The sequence below is a fragment of the Giraffa tippelskirchi genome, chromosome 2 (genome assembly GCF_054371585.1).
Source record: "Giraffa tippelskirchi isolate mGirTip1 chromosome 2, T2T-mGirTip1v1.2.pri, whole genome shotgun sequence".
NCBI lineage: Eukaryota > Metazoa > Chordata > Mammalia > Artiodactyla > Giraffidae > Giraffa > Giraffa tippelskirchi.
The window spans coordinates 167,638,610-167,660,726 of NC_137276.1; the positions used below are offsets into that span (position 1 = coordinate 167,638,610).

Here is a 22,117-nt window from a genome sequence, read left to right on the forward strand (position 1 = left end):
TTTAATGATTCTGATGTGCAGTCAGGATTGAGAACCACTGAGACAGATCATCTATAAGGTCCTCTCCATCACTATAATCATAGTGTCTGGCAGGGAGGTACTGCCTCTTTGGATTTCTGCTCACCACATCTTCGCCTGTGGCCCTAGATGTACAGTGTGGAACACCCAGACTCAGGCAAGGCAGTAGTTTCTTGGTTAAGTGTGCAGGCTCTGGAGGGTAAGAGTGTGAGTCCAGGGTTAGCTCTGGGTTTCCTCCATATAACATAGGGATAATAACAGTACCTTCCTCATTGAGTTGTTGCACTGAGTTAATTCACACTTGTAAAGTGCTTAAAATGATGCCTGACACACAGTAACTAGTCAAGGAACTTAGTTACTATTGTGGAAGACACCTGGATGAGAGAGGTGTCCAGAGAGGAGTGTCCAGGCGTATTCTTGGGATGCAGATGAGGGTGGGAGTCCAGTGGGCTTGAGGCTCCGGACCTCTGTCTGGCAGGGCCTGCCTTGGGGCACGGGACCCGTACTGCGGCTGGGATGGAAAGCAGCAACGTTGCAGCACTCTCGAGGACAGCTCCAACATGAGCCTCTGGACCCAGAACATCACAGCATGTCCTGTGAGCACCCTTTTGTAGCCCCTACCAGGGACTTCTTCCCCTGAATTCAGGCCAACTCTCCATCAGTGTCCCCACAGCCCTAGGACCTTGTGTCTTCCTTGCTCCTGCCTCGGGTGACAGGGTCCTGCTCCCGATGTGTATCCACAGGTGCGAAATGTGACTCGGGATGGGGGCTTCGGCCCATGGTCACCATGGCAACCATGTGAGCACTTGGATGGGGACAACTCAGGCTCTTGCTTGTGTCGGTCCCGAGCCTGTGACTCCCCTCGACCCCGCTGTGGGGGCCTCGACTGCCTGGGGCCAGCCATTCACATTGCCAACTGCTCCAGGTATGTGAGGATACAGGGCTTGCCCGCGGTGGCCTTGGAATGGAGTAAGGGGAATAGAGGAAATAGGGCATCATCCCAGCCAGGTGTTTGCACTAAGGGACAGAAAATACTTCAGGGCTGTATAGGGTACTGGACAGGTGGCTGAGGTCTGAGGTCTGAGGCCTGAAAGAGTTTCCATGCCAGTGGGAGAGACATGTCTGCCTGGTGGTGCTTTTCATACAAAGAGGAAGTCTGGATAGGCATGGGAGTCACTCCTAGACAACCTATAGCCTCAGTAAGCCTTGCAGTCCCAAACTGAAGGGACAGCATGGGATGGTGGTAGCCACGTAATCACTCTGAGCTTCTCTAAATGGGGGTTACAGTGCCCTCCCTGAAGGTTGTTGGTAGGGTGTGTGTGTGTGTATATATATATATATATGTAGATAGAGAGAGCTGCCTACTACCTACTACACACTGCCTACTATCTGGGGATTCCCTAAAGTGGTTAAAATAAATAATCTGTAATTCCAGACACTCTTAAAATAATTTTATATCCATTTATTAACTTAACCGTCACAACACCCTCCTGGAGTAGTATACAATCAGTACCCTTACTTTAAAGATAAGAGCATGATGAAACACAGAAGATTTTAATAACTTGCTCAGCCTTAAACAGCCCATTAGTGGTAGAGCCCAAATTTGTAAGGGTCTGCCAGCCAACCAGGCTTGAAACAAAGTTTACAGATGGGAAAGGACTTCTTCTCTAGAGAACATGTCCTTTGTCCCTGCAAGTAGGGGCCATGTTCTATCTCTGTGCTCTAACCCTGAGTACAGCCTGATGTATGGAAGAAGGCTCTCAATCCACGTTCGAGGAGTGAACAAATGAATGCAGGAGTAGGTCATTCCTGAGATGGTCTGGTTAGGAGCTATTGTATTTCCCGTGAATGGCACTTCCTGACAACAATACAAAACCCCTCTATGCAGATATTATTAGATTAGAGAAGCTAGGAGCAGGGTCATTGTCTCTGTCCCCTCCGGCCCTACCAGGAACGGGGCGTGGACACCCTGGTCGTCTTGGGCCCTGTGCAGCACCTCCTGTGGGATCGGATTCCAGGTCCGCCAGCGAAGCTGCAGCAACCCTGCGCCGCGCCACGGGGGCCGCATCTGCGTGGGCAAGAGCCGGGAGGAGCGGTGAGCTAGGGTGTGGCTGGAGGTGTCCGCGACAAGCCAGCCCCTAGGTCCCCGACTTCCTGGGCCCCCCAGAAGGTGGTCTGGATTCTCCGGGTGATCCAGTGGGCCCTCGTTTTCCCAAGTCTTACAATCCCAGTGACCTCTCATAGGAAAAGGAGGAGTAATGGCTCCTCCCGTTCTGCCCCTCAGGTTCTGTAACGAAAACACGCCTTGCCCGGTGCCCATCTTCTGGGCATCCTGGGGCTCCTGGAGCAAGTGCAGCAGCAACTGTGGGGGCGGCGTGCAGTCGCGCCGCCGGACCTGTGAGAACGGCAACTCCTGCCCGGGCTGCGGCGTGGTGAGGGTCCGGCCGAGGCGGGGGTGGGCGCGGGATGGATGCCTGGACCCGCAGCCCGGGGTAGGGCAGACGGGGCGGGGTCGGAGCGCTGGGGCAGGCCAGGGTCTGCACGGCTGTGAGACAGCACCAGATCTTACCCCGAAGGAGTTCAAGACGTGCAACCCCGAGGCCTGCCCCGAAGTGCGGCGCAACACGCCGTGGACGCCGTGGCTGCCGGTGAACGTGACCCAGGGCGGGGCGCGGCAGGAGCAGCGCTTCCGCTTCACTTGCCGCGCGCCGCTGCCCGACCCCCACGGGCTGCAGTTTGGCCGGAGGAGAATGGAAACCCGAACCTGCCCGGCGGACGGCTCAGGAGCCTGCGACACTGACGGTACAGCCCCAGGGCGATGGGAGCGGGGAAGGGGGGGAGGTGGAGTGAGAGCTGGGAGACGCGTGGCCGGGGAAGGGTTGCGGTTTGGGAGAAGGCCTAGGTGGCGCTAGTGGTAAAGAACCCGCCTGCCAATGCAGGAGACGTAAGAGATGCTGGTTCGATCCCTGGGTCGGTAAGATTCCCTGGAGGAGGGCATGGCAGCCTACTCCAGTATTCTTGCCTGGAGAATCCCATGGACAGCCTGATGGGCTACAGCCCATGAGGTCGAAAAACAGACGGACACGACTGAAGCGACTGTAGCTAAAGCTAGCCCCCTCTATTCCCCCAGCCCTGGTGGAGGATCTCCTGCGCAGCGGGGGCGCCTCCCAGCTCACGGTGAGTGGGGGCTGGGCCGCCTGGGGCCCATGGTCCTCCTGCTCCCGGGACTGTGAGCTGGGTTTCCGCGTCCGCAAGAGAACATGCACGAACCCCGAGCCCCGCAACGGGGGCCTGCCCTGCGTGGGTGACGCCACTGAGTATCAGGACTGCAACCCTCACACTTGTCCAGGTAACCCTCCACCAAGGAATCTTGCCCAGGGAACCCCTCGCCCAGGAAACCCTGCTCTAGGAGACTCCCAGGCCTACCCAGGCCACAGCTCATGCGTGGAGACCACTCCTCCCCGCCCACTCTGCACACAGGGCCCCAGAGCAATTTCTTTGGCCCTGAAAATGGACACAGCAGCGACTCCCAGGGACCAGGCATTTCCTCACCCTCTGTGCTGCTGTTTTCTCTCCCCTAATGGGTTAGCCAGAGAAGGTGTTTAATTTGACATGGAGTTGGGTTTGGGGGTCTTCTCTGCAGCCTGCATTTCCCCTGCCTCCCCTGAAGGGAGGAGGCACTCCCTCACAGTGGTCTGTAGGGGTGGGGTGGCCGGGGCAGAGTGACCTAGCCTGGGATGGGGGGAAGACTGTCTTGGGCCCTACCTGCACCCGCAGCCCCTCTTCACACACCCCATGCCTTGCAGTGCGGGGTGCCTGGTCTTGCTGGACCGCTTGGTCCCCGTGTTCAGCCTCCTGCGGTGGCGGCCACTACCAGCGCACCCGTTCCTGTACCAGCCCTGCGCCTTCCCCTGGTGAGGACATTTGCCTCGGGCTGCACACAGAGGAGGCGCTGTGTGCCACACAGGCCTGCCCAGGTACTGAGTACGTCTGGCAGGATCTGGGGAGCACCTGTGGAGCCTGCCCATCCCCACTATGAGATCTGAGGGGTTAACTTCATCCCAACCCACAACCCACAGAAGGCTGGTCGCCGTGGTCTGAGTGGAGTGCATGCACTGAGGACGGAGTGCAAAGCCGTGACAGGCACTGTGAGGAGCTGCTCCCTGGGCCCAGCGCTTGTGCTGGAAACAGCAGCCAGAGCCGCCCCTGCCCTTACAGCGAGATTCCTGGTGGGTCTTCTAGCCAGCACCTTCACACCCACCCTCTCTGCTCTGAGTCCCCAACTTCCTTCCCCTTCTGAACTATTCTGGGGGGTGCGGGATGAAACGCCAGAGTGGGACGTTCACACACTTCGGGCCTTTGTCCCTCCTCATCTAGTGGATGGGCCAACCCTTTTTAGAGGTGGGGTTCAGGTGGAGACAAAGGGGAATGAAAGTCGCCAGTCCCAGTCCCACAGGTTACTGCTGACCCAGGGATCCTTCGAGAGAGACACACCGAGCACTAAGAGGGACCTGTCTCCTCCCCTCCCTGCCTCTGACACCCACTCTGCTTGTCTCCGTGCAGTGATCCTGCCTGCCTCCAGTGTGGATGAGGCCACCAGCTGTGGAGGTAAAAGGAACCTGCCCCAGCTCACAACGCTGCATTTCTACCCACCACCACCCCTACACGGAGGAGGCCCACCTACTCCAAAATCTGAAGTCTGCTTCTCGCTCTGGACTCGCAGACCTTGTTGAGGTCCTGCACTGCTTTAGACCATATGTAGGGGAGTCCAGGCAGTTCCACCCTTGTCCCCCAACTAAGAAGTGGTCGTCTAGTCTGTATTCAAGAGGAGTCACGCAACTCCACACCACTGGCTGCCTCCGCTGACCCAAGCCACAGGTGGTCCTGTGAGACAGGTCCCTGGTGACAGGCCACTCAGCCTCCTTGTTTCTGATAGTTCTGGCCTCAAAGCCCTTGATGTCTCAGAGCCTCCTCTTGGGAGGCAGTTGGTGGGGGGTCTTCACAGTGGCCCTTTCCTTACTTCTGGCCTCTTGCTCTCCCAGGGTTCAGTCTCATCCACCTGGTGGCCACAGGTATCTCCTGCTTCCTGGGCTCTGGGCTGCTGACCTTGGCGGTGTACCTGTCCTGCCAGCATTGCCAGCACCAGGCTCAGGAGTCCACGCTCGTCCATCCCGCCACCCCCAACCACCTGCACTACAAGGGTGGGGGCACTCCCAAGAATGAGAAGTACACACCCATGGAATTCAAGGTGAGAGCCCTCCTGTAGAAGCAGGGGCTGGGTGAAGGGTGCAGGGGTCCTAGTGCTAAGCTGGGCATCACTGGGATGGGCTCTCAGAGGGAGCAGTGGTACTATAAACAGAACACTGTGTCAACAGCCAGAATGTTCTCTCATCGATGGGCTCCTGACTTCCTTGCCCTGGCCTGTTCCCTTACCCCATCTCTCCTTTTCACCCTTTCCTCTCTGGTACCTTCCTTCTCCCACAGACCCTGAACAAGAATAACCTGATCCCTGATGACAGAGCCAACTTCTACCCGTTGCAGCAGACCAACGTGTACACGACCACCTACTACCCAAGCCCACTGAACAAACACAGCTTCCGGCCTGAGGCCTCACCTGGACAACGGTGCTTCCCCAACAGCTGATATCACTGTCTTGGGGACTTGGGCTCCTTGCCTTCCAAAGGCACAGAGCAGGTGGAGATGGGACGGTGGAGCCAGTTTGGTTTTCTCCCTCTGCAGTAGGCCAGGAACTTGCTGCTTTGCCTTGCGGGGGTCCCATCTGGCTTCAGAGAGCTCTGGTTGGCAGTGACCATGGGGGAGAGGGCTGGCTTCAGGCTGGCACGTGGCTGCAGTTCTGGCTCAGCCCAGGTCTCTCATGGCCTGCTTGCAACCCACCATCATGCTGATCTCCCCTGCTGTGTCTGGGCTGTGGACCTCCTAGGCATGTGAGGGAATTGGGGAGTGAGACATCAGGAAGGCAGGCTCTTAGGTTTGGGTTGGAAATGATAGCCTGTGTGGCTATCATGGGCTGAGTCTGCCCCTCTCTGGCTGGCCCCAGGAAGGGCCTGGGCCACATCCCGATTATCTTGGAAAGAAACTAATCTAATGGCCCTAATGGTTCTGGATTCTCTGCCCAGGGCTGGGCCATCGTGGTGCTGCCCCAGTGTGACATGGGGACCAAAGCTGGCCCAGGTTGTCCACCTTCTCCTAGCAGTCTGAACATGGCCCAGGGACATCCCTCCGGTCAGAGGCAGTGAGGACTGGGGGCTGGAGGCTGATCTTTGCTGAGAAGTCCTTTAATCTGGGCTGGCACATCCCTCAGCCTTTCCTTCAGAGTGCACGAATTGTAGCCCAGGAGCAAGGGAGGCGGGAGTCCAGCCCCCGTGCTGCTCTGGAGACTGCCTTCCAGTTGCTGCTCGATGTAGCTGTTGGCTGAGACCTGCTTGGGAGTCTGTGCTGGCTCCTCATCTGTTCAGGAACACACACACACATACATACACAATCACAATCCGCTACAGCAACAAAAAGGATGTTGGGCTGTGGCATGATTAATTAAAGATGATACCCAGTCTCCAAATGTAACGTTGTCTTCGTGCATATGTTTGTGGGCTCTTCTTGGCATGGTCTGATCAATTAGGGCAATGCACTGGGGTGACAGATGGTCCTCTCACAGTGGGGCAGATGACCCAAGTAGAGTTTGACTTTAATAGAGGATAACTTGCCATTTGTGAATAAATTTCCACACACATGTTGCCTTAAACCCTTGTTGGAAAAGAGGTTACAGATAAACAAATTCACAAGTAGGGACACAAAGAAAACTAAAGGCAGTACAACAGGAAATTTCTGCCTGTTCCCTTAGCAGCGCTATCAGGCTCCACAGTGGAAATATGTGAATCCAGCAGGGGAGTATTGATGAGGGGTATTTTATGAGGTATTTACATTGCTGAGTTTAATAAATCAAAATTGACTGAGGAATGAGTAAGCCTGTGAGGTGGGGGAAGCCTGCTGTAGTTTTTGCTGGATTAAATCAAAATAGCCTCAAAGTCTCAGCCCAGCAAATCAATGCTTCCATGTTGGATGAGACTGATGTACATGTTAAATTTAGAGAGCAATTTCCTGACTTAATTGGCTGGATCAATTCTTACAGGATTCCCAGCAAAATCTACTTGTAGGTTAGGCTGTGAAGTGTGAGATCCTGGGGACAGAGGAGGCAGAAAATCTTGGGGAGGAGAGGAGGAGGAAGAAAAGAGCATTCCTGGACCGTGTGTCTTGGAGACCTTTGTGCTCAACAGGGACAAGGGCAACAGCAGTGGCCTCAGGCCGAGGGGGAGCCCAGTCAGAGCTCAGGGGACATACGAGGATTTCTGGGGATCCCCAAATCCCTCTATCTGGGGATTCCTCACTGGGTTCCTGCTCACCCTGTGAATGCAGAGCTACAAGCTCTGTGCTAGATCTTGGGGTTTTGGATTCCCTTGGACTTCGTAGGGACAGGGAAGTTCAAGAGTGTTCTAGGGCCCAGGGTGCCTGCTTCACAGGGGTCACTCATATATGCCTGGTACTGTTCAGGTCTGGAGGAAGTAGTCATGGAGAATTCTTGTGGTATGCCCAGCCACTGTGGCTGGAATGGTAACAGTGGGAGGTAAACCCATGTGTGTCATGGCAAAACACACACCACACATGCATGCACACACACACATACACACACCGTGAATTCTCTGTTTGTAAAACCTGTTGTGTTTTTGGAGGCATGACCATTCATAACTCTGGAAAGGATCCACACTGCATGCAGTTAGCTGCATGGATGGCACAGGGTACTTCATAGCCTGGCCCAGAACTGAGGAAACCAGAAATGTGCTCCCTGATAAGGCAGGTGTGATGCTCCCTGGCAGGTGCTTGAGGCCACATGGATGGCTGCATGGTGTCAGGGAGCTAAAGTGTGAAAGAAAAAGGGGCTTCACTGGCCCAGCTGGCTCAGCAAGAACCTCCAGCAAGAGGGAGGAAGATGCCAAGTTGGTGCTGCAAGCCTTCTTGGGCCCTCTTGTCTCAAAATAACTGTGTGTGTATGTGTGTGTGTGTGTGTGTGTGTGCATTTTCTTCTTATTAAAGTAATACACTTTCACTGCGGAAAATTTAGAGAATTCAGGAAACCAAAAAATACAATTAACAGTTATGTTGAAAAACAAAGCTGAGACTTGGGGAATGTAAATAAATGGTGGTATCTCAACATCACTCCAAAAACAAAGAGAACAAAAAACAAAAGCTCTGTCACTATTTTCAATAAAACTAGGATGTATCTGTAATCCAAAATCATAATACATGAAGACAGAAAGCAGATGAAGGAACAGCAATCATCTAGTAGAGTGGATGTGGGTCAAACCTGAGCACTCAATTTCAGAAGGAATCAGAAGTTGGAAGAATGAAGTATCAGGGAAGGTGAGGTTAAGGTAGGAGCCTGAAAAGAGAGGGGTTGGTTCATTTCTCCAAGAGGAAGAAATAGAGCTGGGCACCTTCTTCCTGTTAGGACAGATGAGATTTAGAACAAAAACCGGCCTTCTCTCTCTGGTGGCAGACACTGGCCATGTGGTGGACAGTTATTGGGACCCAGAGTACAGAGTTCTTGTCTCATAGCCCAGTCCTTGAGCAGCTCAACCGTTAACCCTTAAGCAACCAAGGTTAGGAGCCCATTAACAATGCAAAGAGATCATCTTCCCACATGGTCAGACAGGTGTTCTTGACAGGAGGCGGTACACCTGGGCAAGTATCTGGGCTTCCCCCACTAGAGGCTGGATTTCAAGTCCTAGTTCCAAAGTCAGACAGCACAATTTAAGCCTTTATATTCAAAGTTAAATTTTAGTTTGATTTAACACATGTCACCTGGAGAGAGAGGATACTGACCAAACTTGCTTTGACATCTGGCAGTGGACAGGCTCTATTCCTCTAGTACGCATTCTGCTTATTCATTGTGTCGGAGAATGGGTGTTGGACAGACTGTCAAGGACTCCTCTCTCCAGCTTTACCTCTCACCACCTGTGTGATCTCTGCAAATCTCTTCCCTCTTTGGTTTCAGTTTTCTGGTCTGTATAATGTTGGGGTTGGGTCAAGGGTCCCTACCAACTTCTGTGATTCCTAGAGCTTTGGGAAAAATTCTTGCACGTGGTGCTTTTTCCTCTCTGATGCTAGCCATGTGTTCCCGTGTTGCTTGGGCCCTGTCTCTGGGATCTCTAACTTGTCTCAGAGTGTGCTGCGCTACTCGGCGCTGGGTCATATTCAGGGGAAACCAGGTACCCTGAACCCACTGTCCTCATGCAGGAACCTGGGGAAATGTCTTCCTCAGAGTCTGCCATTCTTGATTTCTGGGCTCCAAGTTCCCCTTCCCTGAGGCAGGTGAAGGTAGACAATGGATACACATGTATATAATGTGTGTTTGTATGTCACCAAAGCTTGCCTTTGACCTTGTTTTTTGTTGTTTAGTCACTATGTCAGACTCTTTGTGACCCCATGAACTGCAGAACACCAGGCTTCCCTGTCCTTCACTATCTCCTGGAGTTTGCTCAAACTCATGTCCACTGAGTCAGCAATGCTATTTAACCATCTCATCCTCTGTCAACCCCTTCTCCTCCTGCCCTCAGTCTGTCCTGGCATCAGGGTCTTTTCCAATGAGTCTGCTTTTCACATCAGGTAGCCAAAGTGTTGGAGCTTCAGCTTCAGCTTCAGCATCAGTCCTTCCAATGAATATTCAGTGTTGATTTCCTTTAGGATTGACTGGTTTGATCACCTTGCTGACCAAGGGACCTTGATATTCAGTCAAAACTCTGTGAATTGACCTTCAGCCTCAGCTTTTGGAAGTTTAATTATAACATGGGCGGAGCACATGCCCATTATCAGCCAGCTGAGATCTGCCTCTTCAGCAGGGCCTGGGTACTGGCGGGAGGACCCAGACTGGGTGCTGCACGAGTGCTCCCTGGCGGGGTAACCAGCGGGCACAAGGACCCCCTCCTCTTAGCCAGAACCTGGACCTTGGGGGGTGAAAGTTGAGTCTGGGACCTTGTCCTTTCTTGTCAGAACAGAGAGTAACATTTGCTTGGTGGAGATTTATAGGAACATCGTTACCTGACCGTGACTGACCTGCAGAACAAAGGATCTGACACCAAGATGTTTGCAACAACTAACCACGCCTCTCCCTCACCTTTCCTAGAAAAGGGCTTTGCTGAAAGCTTTGAGGGAGTTTGGGGATTTCAAGGTATGAGCCACCCATCTCCTTTCGGAGCCCTGCAGTAAAACTTTCTCTGCTCCAAATTCCAACGTTTTGATATTGTTTGGCCTCGCTGTGCAGCGGGCACACGGACTTGCATTCAATAACATAAATGTGTACTTTTTCATCATTTAAAGCACTCCAAGCTTGTGCCTGAGCTACAGCTGTAGTTAATAGGTTACCATTATATCAATTCAGCTTGTCAACTCTGGTGACATGCACAGGGCACACCATTTAGATTTATTGTTAATAGATCACACTTACTATAAATGTCTAGATGAATCTTGAAGTGAAATCTCTTTATACTTCATATGTTGAAATTCAATTAGTTGGTTGAACTATATATGCATATTTAGTACTGTAAGAGTAAAATGCCCCAATAATAATGATTGTGAAAGCTGCTAATTTTATGTTCAAACACAATTAAGCCCTTTAAAATTAGCAAATGAATAGGGAACAAGACTGAGAATTTAAAAGAATATTGAGAGACAATGGTAGCTAGATAACTTTAGGAAGTACAGTATAGTCTTTGTGCGCTGTGTTCTCAGTCACTCAGTCATGTCCAACTCTTCGCGACCCCCTGGACTGTAGCCCGCCAGTCTCCTCTGTCCATGGAATTTTCCAGGCAATAATGCTGGACTGGGTTGCAATTTCCTCCTCCAGGGGATCTTCCCAAACCAGGGATAGAAACCTGTGTCTCTTGCATCTCCTGCATTGACAGGTGAATTCTTTACCACTGTCTCACCTGGGAAGCCCATTAATTTAAAATAATACAGGGCAGAATAATAGAGATTTGATTAAATCATAATTCTAATATTTGCCAACTGGCTTGGTGTCTATCATTCATTATGTTAAACAAAATAATCTTTAACCATTATGTTTAAATGTTGGTATTTAATTCCACTTAGGTTATGAGCCTTTCAAGAATAAAGTCTATTTGGGAGTTCACATCTTATCAAAATGGATTTTTAGAAAAGAGTGTCAGTTTTTTGACTTCAACATTTTGTAGGCAGAAAATGTTACCAAACTGTGTATAATATCCATGGCAAATCACCTTTAACCTAGACATAATACAGAACATAAAAGGAATGGAGAAAAGAAAAAGGTCCAGGAAAATACAATATCCAAAAACATCCCTGGTTTCTCTACTGTTCTCAGTGAAGTGAGCATCTATTTAGCACCACAAAACTGCAGCTGACCACACCAAGCAATTATTAATATTCTTCCTGCACTGTGATGTCAAGTTTAAAATTTAAATATGTAATGTTAATCATTTAATTTAATTAATATAATTTTAATAGCAAAATTATAAGAATAATTACATTCTTTGTGATGAGATTTTAGATTAATTCCTAAAATCCCAGATGTTTTGTTTTGAGATGGTGATATCTGGCTGTGGCCTCAGTTTTAACCCAATACAATATTGATCTCAGCATTTGCCCCAGTGTGTGTTCTGGATGACATATGAGTCTGCCAGCACACACTGCTCAGCATCAACCTGGCCATTTGCCCATCTTCTTGCAGACTGCTTCTTGGCTGTCTTTTTTCCCTAACAATTACACCACCATTTATTTAACCTAACCCCTAATGATAGACTTTGGGATATTTTCAGTCTTTTGTTATAGAGAGTGTTGCAAAGACTCTCCTTGTATAGGTACAACTATAATGGCAGAATGAATTCCTAAAAATAGAATTATTCAGTGAGTGTACATATTTAAAATTTGATAGATTGTCCAACTTAAGGTACCTCACTTCATACCTTCTAGTTTTATCTGTCTTTTTCTTTTAGAGAAAGTTCTTCAGTTTTAATTGTTGGGCTTATTTGGGGGGAAAGAAGATCAATTAAGGTGATTTCAGTTCCCCTCCATCTCCGAGGTGCTCCCTTCTCTCTGCCCCTCACTGTGGTCCTGTCTCCTAGGTACCTGGTCAGACCCCTTTGAGGGCCCCACTATTCCTGTTCTTCTTTCGTCATCAAACCATGTCTGCTCAATATCCAAGGTTTCCTGGGCCTCCATTCTCTTAACTGGATGAGCAGAACCCAGCTTCAGTGTGACTGGTTGACACTGCCTTATAATTAAGGCTAACCTCAGCAGAAGAAAGGAGCAGACAGCAACGCCAGAGAAAGTGGCTGAGCTGGTTGAGGGGGTGGGATTCTCATAACTGGAGGGGCACCCTCCACTCTCCAGCTGTTGTTCTCTTCCGCCTTCTGCCTCCTCCCAAGTACCCTGCTGAGGAGAGTCTCCACCCACAGGGTATAAGACTGACTCGGCCTGTGACCTTCACCTTTAAATTTCCTTTCAGAGAAAAGAGGAGTTTGAGATGTTTGGTTTGCTGTCCAGGCCCCTCCAGAAACAGTCAATGTGCCAAGGTAAATCCACTTTCTGAGCATGGTGTCTCCCTTTCCCAGGAGCATGCCCAGAACTCAGCTAGCACTGCCCTCCACCACTAGTTCTTTTTTGAGAGGTAGAGCGGTGGCTATAGGTAGTAGTGGTAGTATTGCCTTTTTTTGAAAAAAAAACAAAAAACAAAAAAAAAACACACACTTTCTGAAAGAATTTTGAAAACTTTAGTTACAGCCTTACAATTTTTACATCGACATCTAAAATTTTTCATCACAGCTTAAAGAGCTGCAAAGGATGTAATTTCTGGCATATTGCAAATACTGCCACTTAAAAATAAAACCATTCTTTTAAATGTAACTAATAGCATCTAAGGGCTTCCCAGGTGGTGCTTGTGGTAAAGAACCCTCCTGCCAACACAGGAACCGTTCTCTGAATGTTTTTATGTCTGAGACATAAGAGATGTGTGTTCGATCCCTGGGTGGGGAAGGTCCCCTGGAGGAAGGCATGGTAACCCACTCCAGTATTCTTGCCTAGAGATCCCATGGACAGAGGAGCCTGGCGGTCTACAGTCCATGGGGTCATAGAAAGTCAGACATGACTAAAGTGACTTAACAATAGCATCTTAAAAACAAAGGATTTAAAAAAAATACAGGAAAAGCTCTACTTTAATGATTGGAACTTTTTCATTGTTCCTTTTTCCCTTTGAATGGGTATATTCCCACAGAATATTATATATTCCCACAGAATTTCACCCTAATGTAATATATTTTTAAGCTTGAAAGTCTTTTATTGTTCGCACTATGATACTTCTTTGCAACTAAAACATATCTGTGAAAAGAAATGCTAATTTAAAAAGGTATAAGTTAAAAATTATTTGGGATCAAGATACCATGATTATTATTAACATCAAACGTAGAGATACTTGAATTTTAACAATTATTAGATGTAAAGTTAAATTTTAGAGGGCAGCAGTTTAGAATTTATCACTAGAATGAGAAAGATTAACAGCAGAGAGACAGAGAGAGTGAGTGTGTTGGGCTTACAAAGCATGCATCAATAATTATTGTCAAGTGCGTTATTTACAGAAGAATCCACAATATACTCCTGGTAGAATGTGGACATTGAAATCTATGGTAGGATTTTAGAACAATAGAGAAGTTGGCAATGATAACAAGGAAGCGATGATATTCATCTTTTGCTTGTAATCAAGTAATACATCAATGTAAAAGATGAGTATGGATTTATGGTATCTGGTAATGTTTTGACAAAATTTAATAAAAAGCAATAAAACGTTTAGAAGAAAGAATAGGAGAAAAACTTCATGAGCTTGGAGTAGGCAAGGATTTTATATGACACTCAAAGCACAGTTCATAAAAGAAAACTGCTAAATCATACTTCATCAAAATAAAGAACTTCTCTTTGAAAGACCCTGTTAAAAGAGTTAAAAGATAATCCACTGGGCTGGGAATTCCCTGGTGATCTAGTGAAGGACTCCATGCCTAAGGCTTGGGTGCAAACCCTGGCCAGGGAACTAAGATCTCACAAGCCATGTGGTGTGGCCAAAGGGAAAAAAAGGAGATAATCCACTGGTGAGGAGAAAACACTGGTAAATCCAGAATATATAAAGAACTATCAAGGTGCAGTAACAAGAAAACAAAGAACCCAAGAATAAATGCGCAAAAGTCCTGAAAGACCTCTTGCCAGAAAAAATTATGAATGCCAAATAAACGTGTGGAAATATGTCATTTGCCATTAAAAAAAATGTGAATTAAAACCACAATGAGGTACCATAACAACTATTAAAATGGCTAAAATTGAAAAGACTGATCATGCCAAGTATGACAAAGATGTGGAATAAGGGAAACTCTCCTACATGCTGTCAGAATGTAAAATGGGACAACCACTTCAGAAAATAGTTTGGCAGCTTCTTAAATAAACATATATTTACTGTATAATCCAGTCATTCCACTCCTAAGTATTGACCGAAGAGACAGGGAAGTATACTTCCATACAAAGACACAAATGTTCATAGCACTTGTATTTTTAAGGGCCAAAATCCAGATACAGTCTAAATATCCATTACCAGGTGAAGGGATAAACAAATTGTGGCATAGTCATACAATGGATACATTCAGCAATAAGAAAGAGCAAAATATTGATGCATGGAGCAAATGAATGAATGAGTGAAAGGAACCAGAGAAAAAGAAAGAATATCTACTGTATTGTTCCATGTATATACAATTCTAGAAAATGAAACATCTGAAATGGCAGAAGGCAGATCAGTGATTGCCTAGGGATGGGGTATGGTTGACAGGGCAGGTGGAGGGAAGGATGTTAAAGAGGCAATAGATAAGTTCATTTATCTTGATGGTGGCAGTGGTTTCATGGGTATGTGCATGTAGCACAAAGATTGTGTCATATACTTTAAATACCCGAGGCTAACTGCGTGTCTGTTCTATCTCCATAAAGCCGTTAAAAAGCATGAATACATGCCCAAGAAAATATAAAATACTAACTTAGTTCTTACAATGTTTCCTTTACTTGAAGGTGTACTATTTAGCTATCTAAAGTACACAGGGAAACACCTTCCTCCCCCCTCTTTGAAATGCTCTGGATTTTGCCCACAGGGAGGGCTGGGTGACAAAGGACTCTCTCAAAGCTCTTCCCCCAGCTGAGAGTGGGGAAGAGTCGGAGAAGAGGAGCTTCCAAAGCCGCGTGCTTCACTGCAATCTCAAACATTCTAAGATACAGTTAGGTAAGGCTGCAGCCCTGACATGCATGCATCACATGGGAGAAGTCAGGTCCTGCCACCTTTACCGCCTCTCACTGATTTCAGCCCTGACCTTGAGCCGACAGGAGCTCTCTCTGATGGTTTGAAGAAAGGGAGTACTTGGTTTCCTTAAACCTGTCACTCTGTGAAACTCTTGTGCTCTGGTCTGAAGGCCCCTGACACAGAGGGACTGTCACTAACATGGGCCCCTGGACTCTTTCTTTAGTTACTAGAAATTGAGGCCAGGTGAGAATTCCATGCAAGGCTTTATTGGGGTTTGTGCTGCAGCACAAGGCAGTGAAAACAAGTAACAGGTACCCTTGTGCACTCTGGGACAGGAGCAGCTTGGGTCCTTAAAGGAGTTAACAACAGGTGGGTCCATGGGGTGGGCAGGAGACATAGCTTAGGTGGTCTGCCCACCCTCTTGGTGGTGCCATGGGCAGGGATCATGGATAGCGTACCCTGCTTTTGCTCTTGGGACCTCAGAAATAGCAGTTGGTTTGTGGCCTTTTTTGTATTTTCTTGTCCATGATTTGTCCCACCTGTGCTTTGGGCAGTTATGTTTAATCCCTTATAATGTCTTTGTATTCCACTGCCTGAGGAGACGTGTGTCCAGGGGCAAGCACTCCAGTGTAGGTCCCAGGTTTCAGCCTAACCATGATGACCCTGGACTTGTGTATTCTAGACCCAGCATTCACTGTGATATGTGAGGTAGGAACAGTGACACTTACCTTGCAGGTCTGTTGTGAAGAGTAAATTGACTCTAGAACAGGGCCTTGTACAAAGGCTGGCCACGCAAATACACTGCTCTTGGGAAAGCTCCTTTACTAGTGTGTGTGTGTGTGTGTGTGTGTGTGTGTGTGTGTGTGTGAGACACAGCCTTACCCAGGACCTACTTCCTCCTGGTTGGAGCCCAGAGCTCTGTAGCCACAACCTGAGCTCAAATACATCCCTGGCTCATCACCTATTTGACCTTGGGCAATTTGTTCTTATGCAAAATGGAGCGAATAATAGAACCTACCCCGGGTTTGCTATGAGGGCTGAAGCCGGGAAAGTGCTTACAGCAGAATCAGGCACTTAGCAAGCACCCAAAATCGTTACCATTGTTACTGAGCTAAGCATGGGAGTTAGGTTTGTCTTTGCAATCTGAGTCACTGGGATGTCAAAGTAAATATGTGTCGAGTGAAAAATGCACAACGTAAAAGTTTGAGAATTATGTTTTATTTGGTGAAACTTCTGGAGACTTAAGCCTGGAAGACAGTCTCTCAGATAGCTTCAAGGGACAGCTCCGAAGATATAAGGGAGGAGCCAGGATATACAGGAGTTTTGCAACAAAAAACCAGATAGTCAAAAGATTGTTGTTGTTTAGTCACTAAGTTGGGTCCTACTCTTTTGCAACCTCATGGACTGTAGCCTGCTAGGCTTCTCTGTCCATGGGATTTCCCAGGCAAGAACATTGGAGTGGATTGCAATTTCCTCCTCCAGGGGATCTTCTCAACCCAGGAACAGCTGTGTCTCCTGCATTGCAGGCGGATTCTTTACTGCTGAGTCACTAGGGAAGATCTAGTCAAAAGATTACCATTAATTAAAGAAAATCAGACATCTAAAGTTAATGAATTTAGAGTTTTTCTGTGTATGAGAAGATGCAAGAATCTAGGCTTATTGAAATCATTCCTTTGATATGCACCTTAACTATCTAGGGCCAGTATCTCAATTTTCTCCATCTTGAATCCCCTCAAAGTATATAATTGGGGGCAGCTGCAGTGGCTTCTGGCTTGATGGCCACAACATCATTAGTTTACTGATATGGTAGCAAATACAGAAATATGGAAAATATGATTCTGAGTTTCTCAAAATTTGCTTTGTTGACAAAATTCCAAAATATACCCTAGCTTTCTTTGGGGAACAAATGATACCAGCCCAGTAAATTACACATGAAACAGGTCTGTAAGACACTGGAAAAAACCAAAGTCTCCCATATAGGCCTTTCCATCTCCATTTACCTAAACTTGAGAACTTCCACCCTTCCCACCACCCCTTCTGTATGATCAGGCCACCCAAGATGGCTGTTCTCTTGCTCTCTCTACATCCCCTGCTCAACCAGCTCCTGCTTCACTCACACTCCACTCACATGACTGACCTTCCTACATTTTTGCCCCCTGGCCCCACGTAATGATTGTTCTAATCTTTAGATCAGAACCTCTCCACCAGACAGTTTATCAAAGGGGCAGTAGGAGGCGTGCTCCCCAGCTGGTTTCCCAGGTAACCAATGGGCCAACGTGACTTCAATTACCCTTTAATCTGCCCCTGCCCGGGAGCAAAGCCCACCGCCAAGTCCTGTCTGCTGTCTGCCACGAACACAGTGGGGTCTTGCTCCAGGACCTTGCTTCAGACATGTAAGCTCCCCCATCCATTAAATCACTGATGTCTCTGTTGCTGACTCTGGGCCTTTTCTTCAGTCTTGAAGCTGGACAAGCACTGGGTTTGCAGGTCTGTGGGGTGCAGCCCAATACCTTCCCGCATCACTGCCTTCTTTCTGCCTCTTACTTGCTGGAATTCAGAATTGATCAGGCCTTTAAAGATCATTAGGTCCAGTGTTTTAATGGGAGAAACAACTAATGGGTTGAATCAGGGCCCATGCCAAGGTGTGTGGTTTATGAGAAGTGAAAAAAGAACAGAAAACAAGAGCGGTCTCCTGTTGCCTCTCCTTGTTAATTTTTTCACCTGAGCAGAATCCCTGACTTTAACTCATTTGCTGGTGGACCCTAATGGGGCTTGTGACACAGGAAGAAACAGAATTTCGTCTCTGCCCCCGCTTCCTGATACACACACCCCCAAACCCTTGGAATCTCTGAAGGACATGTCTTTTGTATAGTATGGATGGCTATGGGCTGGGGGCTCCTGGATAGCCTCTGAATGGAGGGGTGGTTGCCAGGGGAACCGACCCGCTGATTAGAGGGCTGGCCCATTGGCCCCAACCTCCTGGGAAGGTTGAGCTAATCACTAAGGGCTAATGATGTACTCAATTGTGCCTGTAATGAAGCCTGCATTAAAAAAAAAACCAAACAAATCTCTAACCAAAAGGTTTTGAGAAAACTCACTTCTGGGCTGGTGAACACTCAGAAGTGCTGAGAGGACAGTATGCCTAGAGAGGTCGTGGAAGCTCTGTGCCCCTTCTCCCATGCCCTAGCCCCTAGCCCACTCATCTCTTCTAGTGGCTGTTCCTGAGTTGCATTCTTTTATAACAATGTAGTAATCTGGTACAGAAACTGTTTTCCTGAGTTCTGTGAGCTGTTCTAGCGAATTATCAAACTTGAGGAGAGGTTATGGAAACCCCTGATTTTCTTTTTTAATTGAACTATAGTTGAGTTACAATACTGTGTTAGTTTTAGGTGTACAGCAAAGTGATTCCGTTGTGCGTGCACACACACACACACACACACACATATATATATAACATTTTTATATTTATATACATAATCTTTTTCAGACTATTTTCCATTATAGGTTATTACAAGATATTGAATATAGTTCCTAGTGCTATACAGGAAATCCTAACTGTTTAGCTGTTTCAGAGATAGTGGTATGTATCTGTTAATCCCAAACTCATAATTTGTCTCTGCCCCCCTTTCCCCTTTGATAACCAAAGTTTGTTTTCTATGGCTGTGAGTCTGTTTCTGTTTTGTAGATAAGTTCATTCGTATTATTTTTTAGATTTCACATATAAGTGATATCATATAACACCTTTGTCTGACTTCACTTAGGATGATAATCTTTAGGTCCATCCATGTTGCTGCAAATGGCAATATTTCATTCTCTTTTATGGCTCAGTAATATTCCATTATGTATGTGAATATATACACACACATAGCACATCTTAAACAAATCATCTACTGATGAACATTTAGGATGCTCCTATCTCTTGGTGATTGCAAATAGTGCTGCTATGAACAGTGGGGTGGATGTATCTTTTCAAACAGGAATTTTAATCTTTTCCAGATATGCCTAGGAATAGGATTGCTGAATCATATGGTAACTCTATTTTTAGTTTTTTTTTTTTTAAAGGAACCTCCATACTGTTTTCTATAGTGGCTGCATCGATTTACATTCCCACCAACAGTATAGGAGAGTTCTCTGTTCTACACATCCTCTCCAGCATTTATCATCTGTAGACTTTTTGATGATGCCATTCTGACCATTGTGGCTTGATACCTCATTGTAATTTTGATTTGCATTTCTCTAATATGTCTTTTCAAGTGCCTGTTGTATGCCTTCTTTGGGGAAATGTCTATTTAGATCTTCTGCCCATTTTTTGATTGGGAACCCTGTGATTTATATCCTTTCAAGGGTCAGAAGCAGAGGTGACAACTTGGACTTGTAACTGGAGTCTTAAAGAGGAGGGAGGAGAGGGGAACTCTGTGAGACTGAGTCCTTAACCTGTGGGGTTTATCCTATTCCAAGCAGTTAGTGTCAGAGTCGAGTTCAACTGTTGGTGGCTGCTGAGAATTTGAGAATTGCTTGGTGTGGAGAAACCCACACATTTGGTGTCACAAGTGAGCATAGAGAAGAAACAGGTTTTTCCATTGTTGCTGTTTAGTTGCTGAGTCATGTTCAAAGACTTCAGCCCACTAGGCTCCTCTATCCATGGGATTCTCCAGGCAAAAATGCTGGAGTGGGTTGCCATGACCTCCTTCAGGGGATTTTCCTGACTCAGGAATCAAACATGAATCTCTTACATCTCCTGCTTTGGCAGACAGGTTCTTTACCACTAGCGCCACCTGGGAAGCCCATGGGAATACTTGTCAGGAGTTAAAAGTCTTCAAAACTGAACCAAGCAATTCTCCTTCTAGGTATCTTTTCTAAGAAAATAATAGAGAGTAGAAGGAGGATAAATATGTAACAACAACCCCAGAAACAGCCTTAATGTCCAACAATAAAATTAAATACTTCAAATTATAAAAGCTTCCCTTGTCAGGGGAAAATATCCATGATATGTTAAAGATATAAAACAAAAATACAGTTATGATCTGTTCTATACTAAAATCATTTATAGCAAGATGTAAAGAAAGCATGATACTTTTCCATATTTCAAAAAATGAAGACTTTGGAACCTTCAAGAAGAGAAGAGGACTATTAATATTTGATAACTACTCCAGGAAGACTAAGAAAACCTTTCCTTCAAAAGGCTAAAGGATATGTACGATTCCAAGTTTTTCCAAGAACAGTCTCCTCACCACCTAACCTGGGATGTGCTTGCTTTAAAACTGTTAAAGTGCTTCCATGTTTTTGTGGTGACTCCGAACCTATCTTCATAGCTTTTGCTGCTTGTTCTTTTCTTTTAAATGATGCAAAGGCAAATCCCTTTAGCTTGCCAGTAGACTGGCAATGTGTTTATGCAAACATTGCCACACTTCCTAAATACTGTTTCAATCCAGTTGTGATCAGCATTTTTGGGAATTAACTCCTATGACAAATTAGAGATACTATTAAACATGTAAGGATTTCATAACTATCATCTTACTCAGAAAGTCAATACATTTTTAATTTTGAATACTGACTTTAAAAAAAATGAAGACTCTGAGAGGGATATAAGAAGGAAGGAAAGGAAGAAAGCAAATAACACTTATCAGGCAATCCAAATGTGCCAGGTCCCTTAGGTTCATCACTTTATCCCATCATCACAAATTGTATAAGTAACCCTCTCTTTTACTTTATCTCTCTCTCTTTTTTTAATGGATAAGAACACAGGAGCTCCAGAAGTGCTGAAGGAATTCCCAAAGTCTCAGGGCTCGTCAACGAAGGATTTGGCCCAGCCTGTCCTGCTCCCAAACTCATGTTTGTTTATGTTTTTTTGCCACCACATCTCGCTGCCCAAATACTTAGGGAGCTTTGGCTCCACTTCTATTGCCATTTGGAGTTTGATTAAAAACAAAATGCGGACCATGTTATCACAAGTGCTTTCAATACACATTTATTTCAAAACCACAGCACAGTAACTATAAAGTCAACATAACCATATTTCCAAACTGAGCAGGAAATCACCATTCTCGTGTGCCTTCTCCCAAGAAGTGGGGGCTGACTCAGAGGCTTCGTACTGTGAGTAATGACTAGAACCCCCATTCTGAACTAGGAGTTCTAAACCATTAAACATTTAATTACCACTTTGGCAAAGCAATGCACATTACCATTTCTAAAATGTAACAGCACAGAGATTTTAAATGCATCTTTATTTTTCAGAGTCTTCAGTATTCACAATGTGTAAAATGAAGCCGAGTTTTAAATAAAATGCTATGCCAAAACACAGTTCCTTAAAAAGACCCGATGGAGAGGAAGGAAAATCGCATATGAATAATATTTATCAGTGCTTACAGTTGACATTAACTATAGTTTGAAAAGAATAAAAATGCTCAAGACTTTAACATTCCCTTACAAAAGTATACTTGGCAATAAAATAAAAATCTATAAAACCCCAAATATTACAAAAGTAAAATGCAAAAAAAATCTTTTTATTAAAGTGTAATATATTTACATGGTAAGAATTATTTAAAAATGCACAGAACACTCATAAGTTGTGATGAGTGTCAGAGGGGAATTTATCACACCCACGTTTGGACAGTTGCACAGACCAACCAGGTCGAAGAGCCAGGTCAGCAGATACACACATCCCCTGGCATGAAGGTGCAGCGTGGGCAGATTTTAAGCCTTCTCCCTGCACCTATTTTTGCACTGTGTCTC

General features: G+C 46.4%; 1 protein-coding gene across 6 annotated transcripts in view; it reads left to right on the forward strand.

The window, feature by feature from the left end:
* The window catches only part of SEMA5B (semaphorin 5B), a 125,353-nt gene extending 118,758 nt beyond the window's left edge, over window positions 1–6,595 (forward strand). For 5 of the 6 annotated variants that reach the window (XM_081538022.1, XM_081538011.1, XM_081538015.1 and 2 more), the window contains 11 exons: window positions 497–614; window positions 762–943; window positions 1,970–2,113; window positions 2,303–2,450; window positions 2,595–2,820; window positions 3,149–3,367; window positions 3,825–3,995; window positions 4,098–4,247; window positions 4,582–4,626; window positions 5,061–5,266; window positions 5,503–6,595. In XM_081538022.1, the coding sequence (XP_081394148.1) occupies window positions 497–614; window positions 762–943; window positions 1,970–2,113; window positions 2,303–2,450; window positions 2,595–2,820; window positions 3,149–3,367; window positions 3,825–3,995; window positions 4,098–4,247; window positions 4,582–4,626; window positions 5,061–5,266; window positions 5,503–5,661 (1,768 nt within the window). In that variant the 3' untranslated portion in view covers window positions 5,662–6,595. The remainder of the gene's footprint in view (window positions 1–496; window positions 615–761; window positions 944–1,969; window positions 2,114–2,302; window positions 2,451–2,594; window positions 2,821–3,148; window positions 3,368–3,824; window positions 3,996–4,097; window positions 4,248–4,581; window positions 4,627–5,060; window positions 5,267–5,502) is intronic. The other variant, XM_081538028.1, reaches the window with a different exon arrangement.
* The last annotated feature ends 15,522 nt before the right edge of the window (window positions 6,596–22,117 follow it).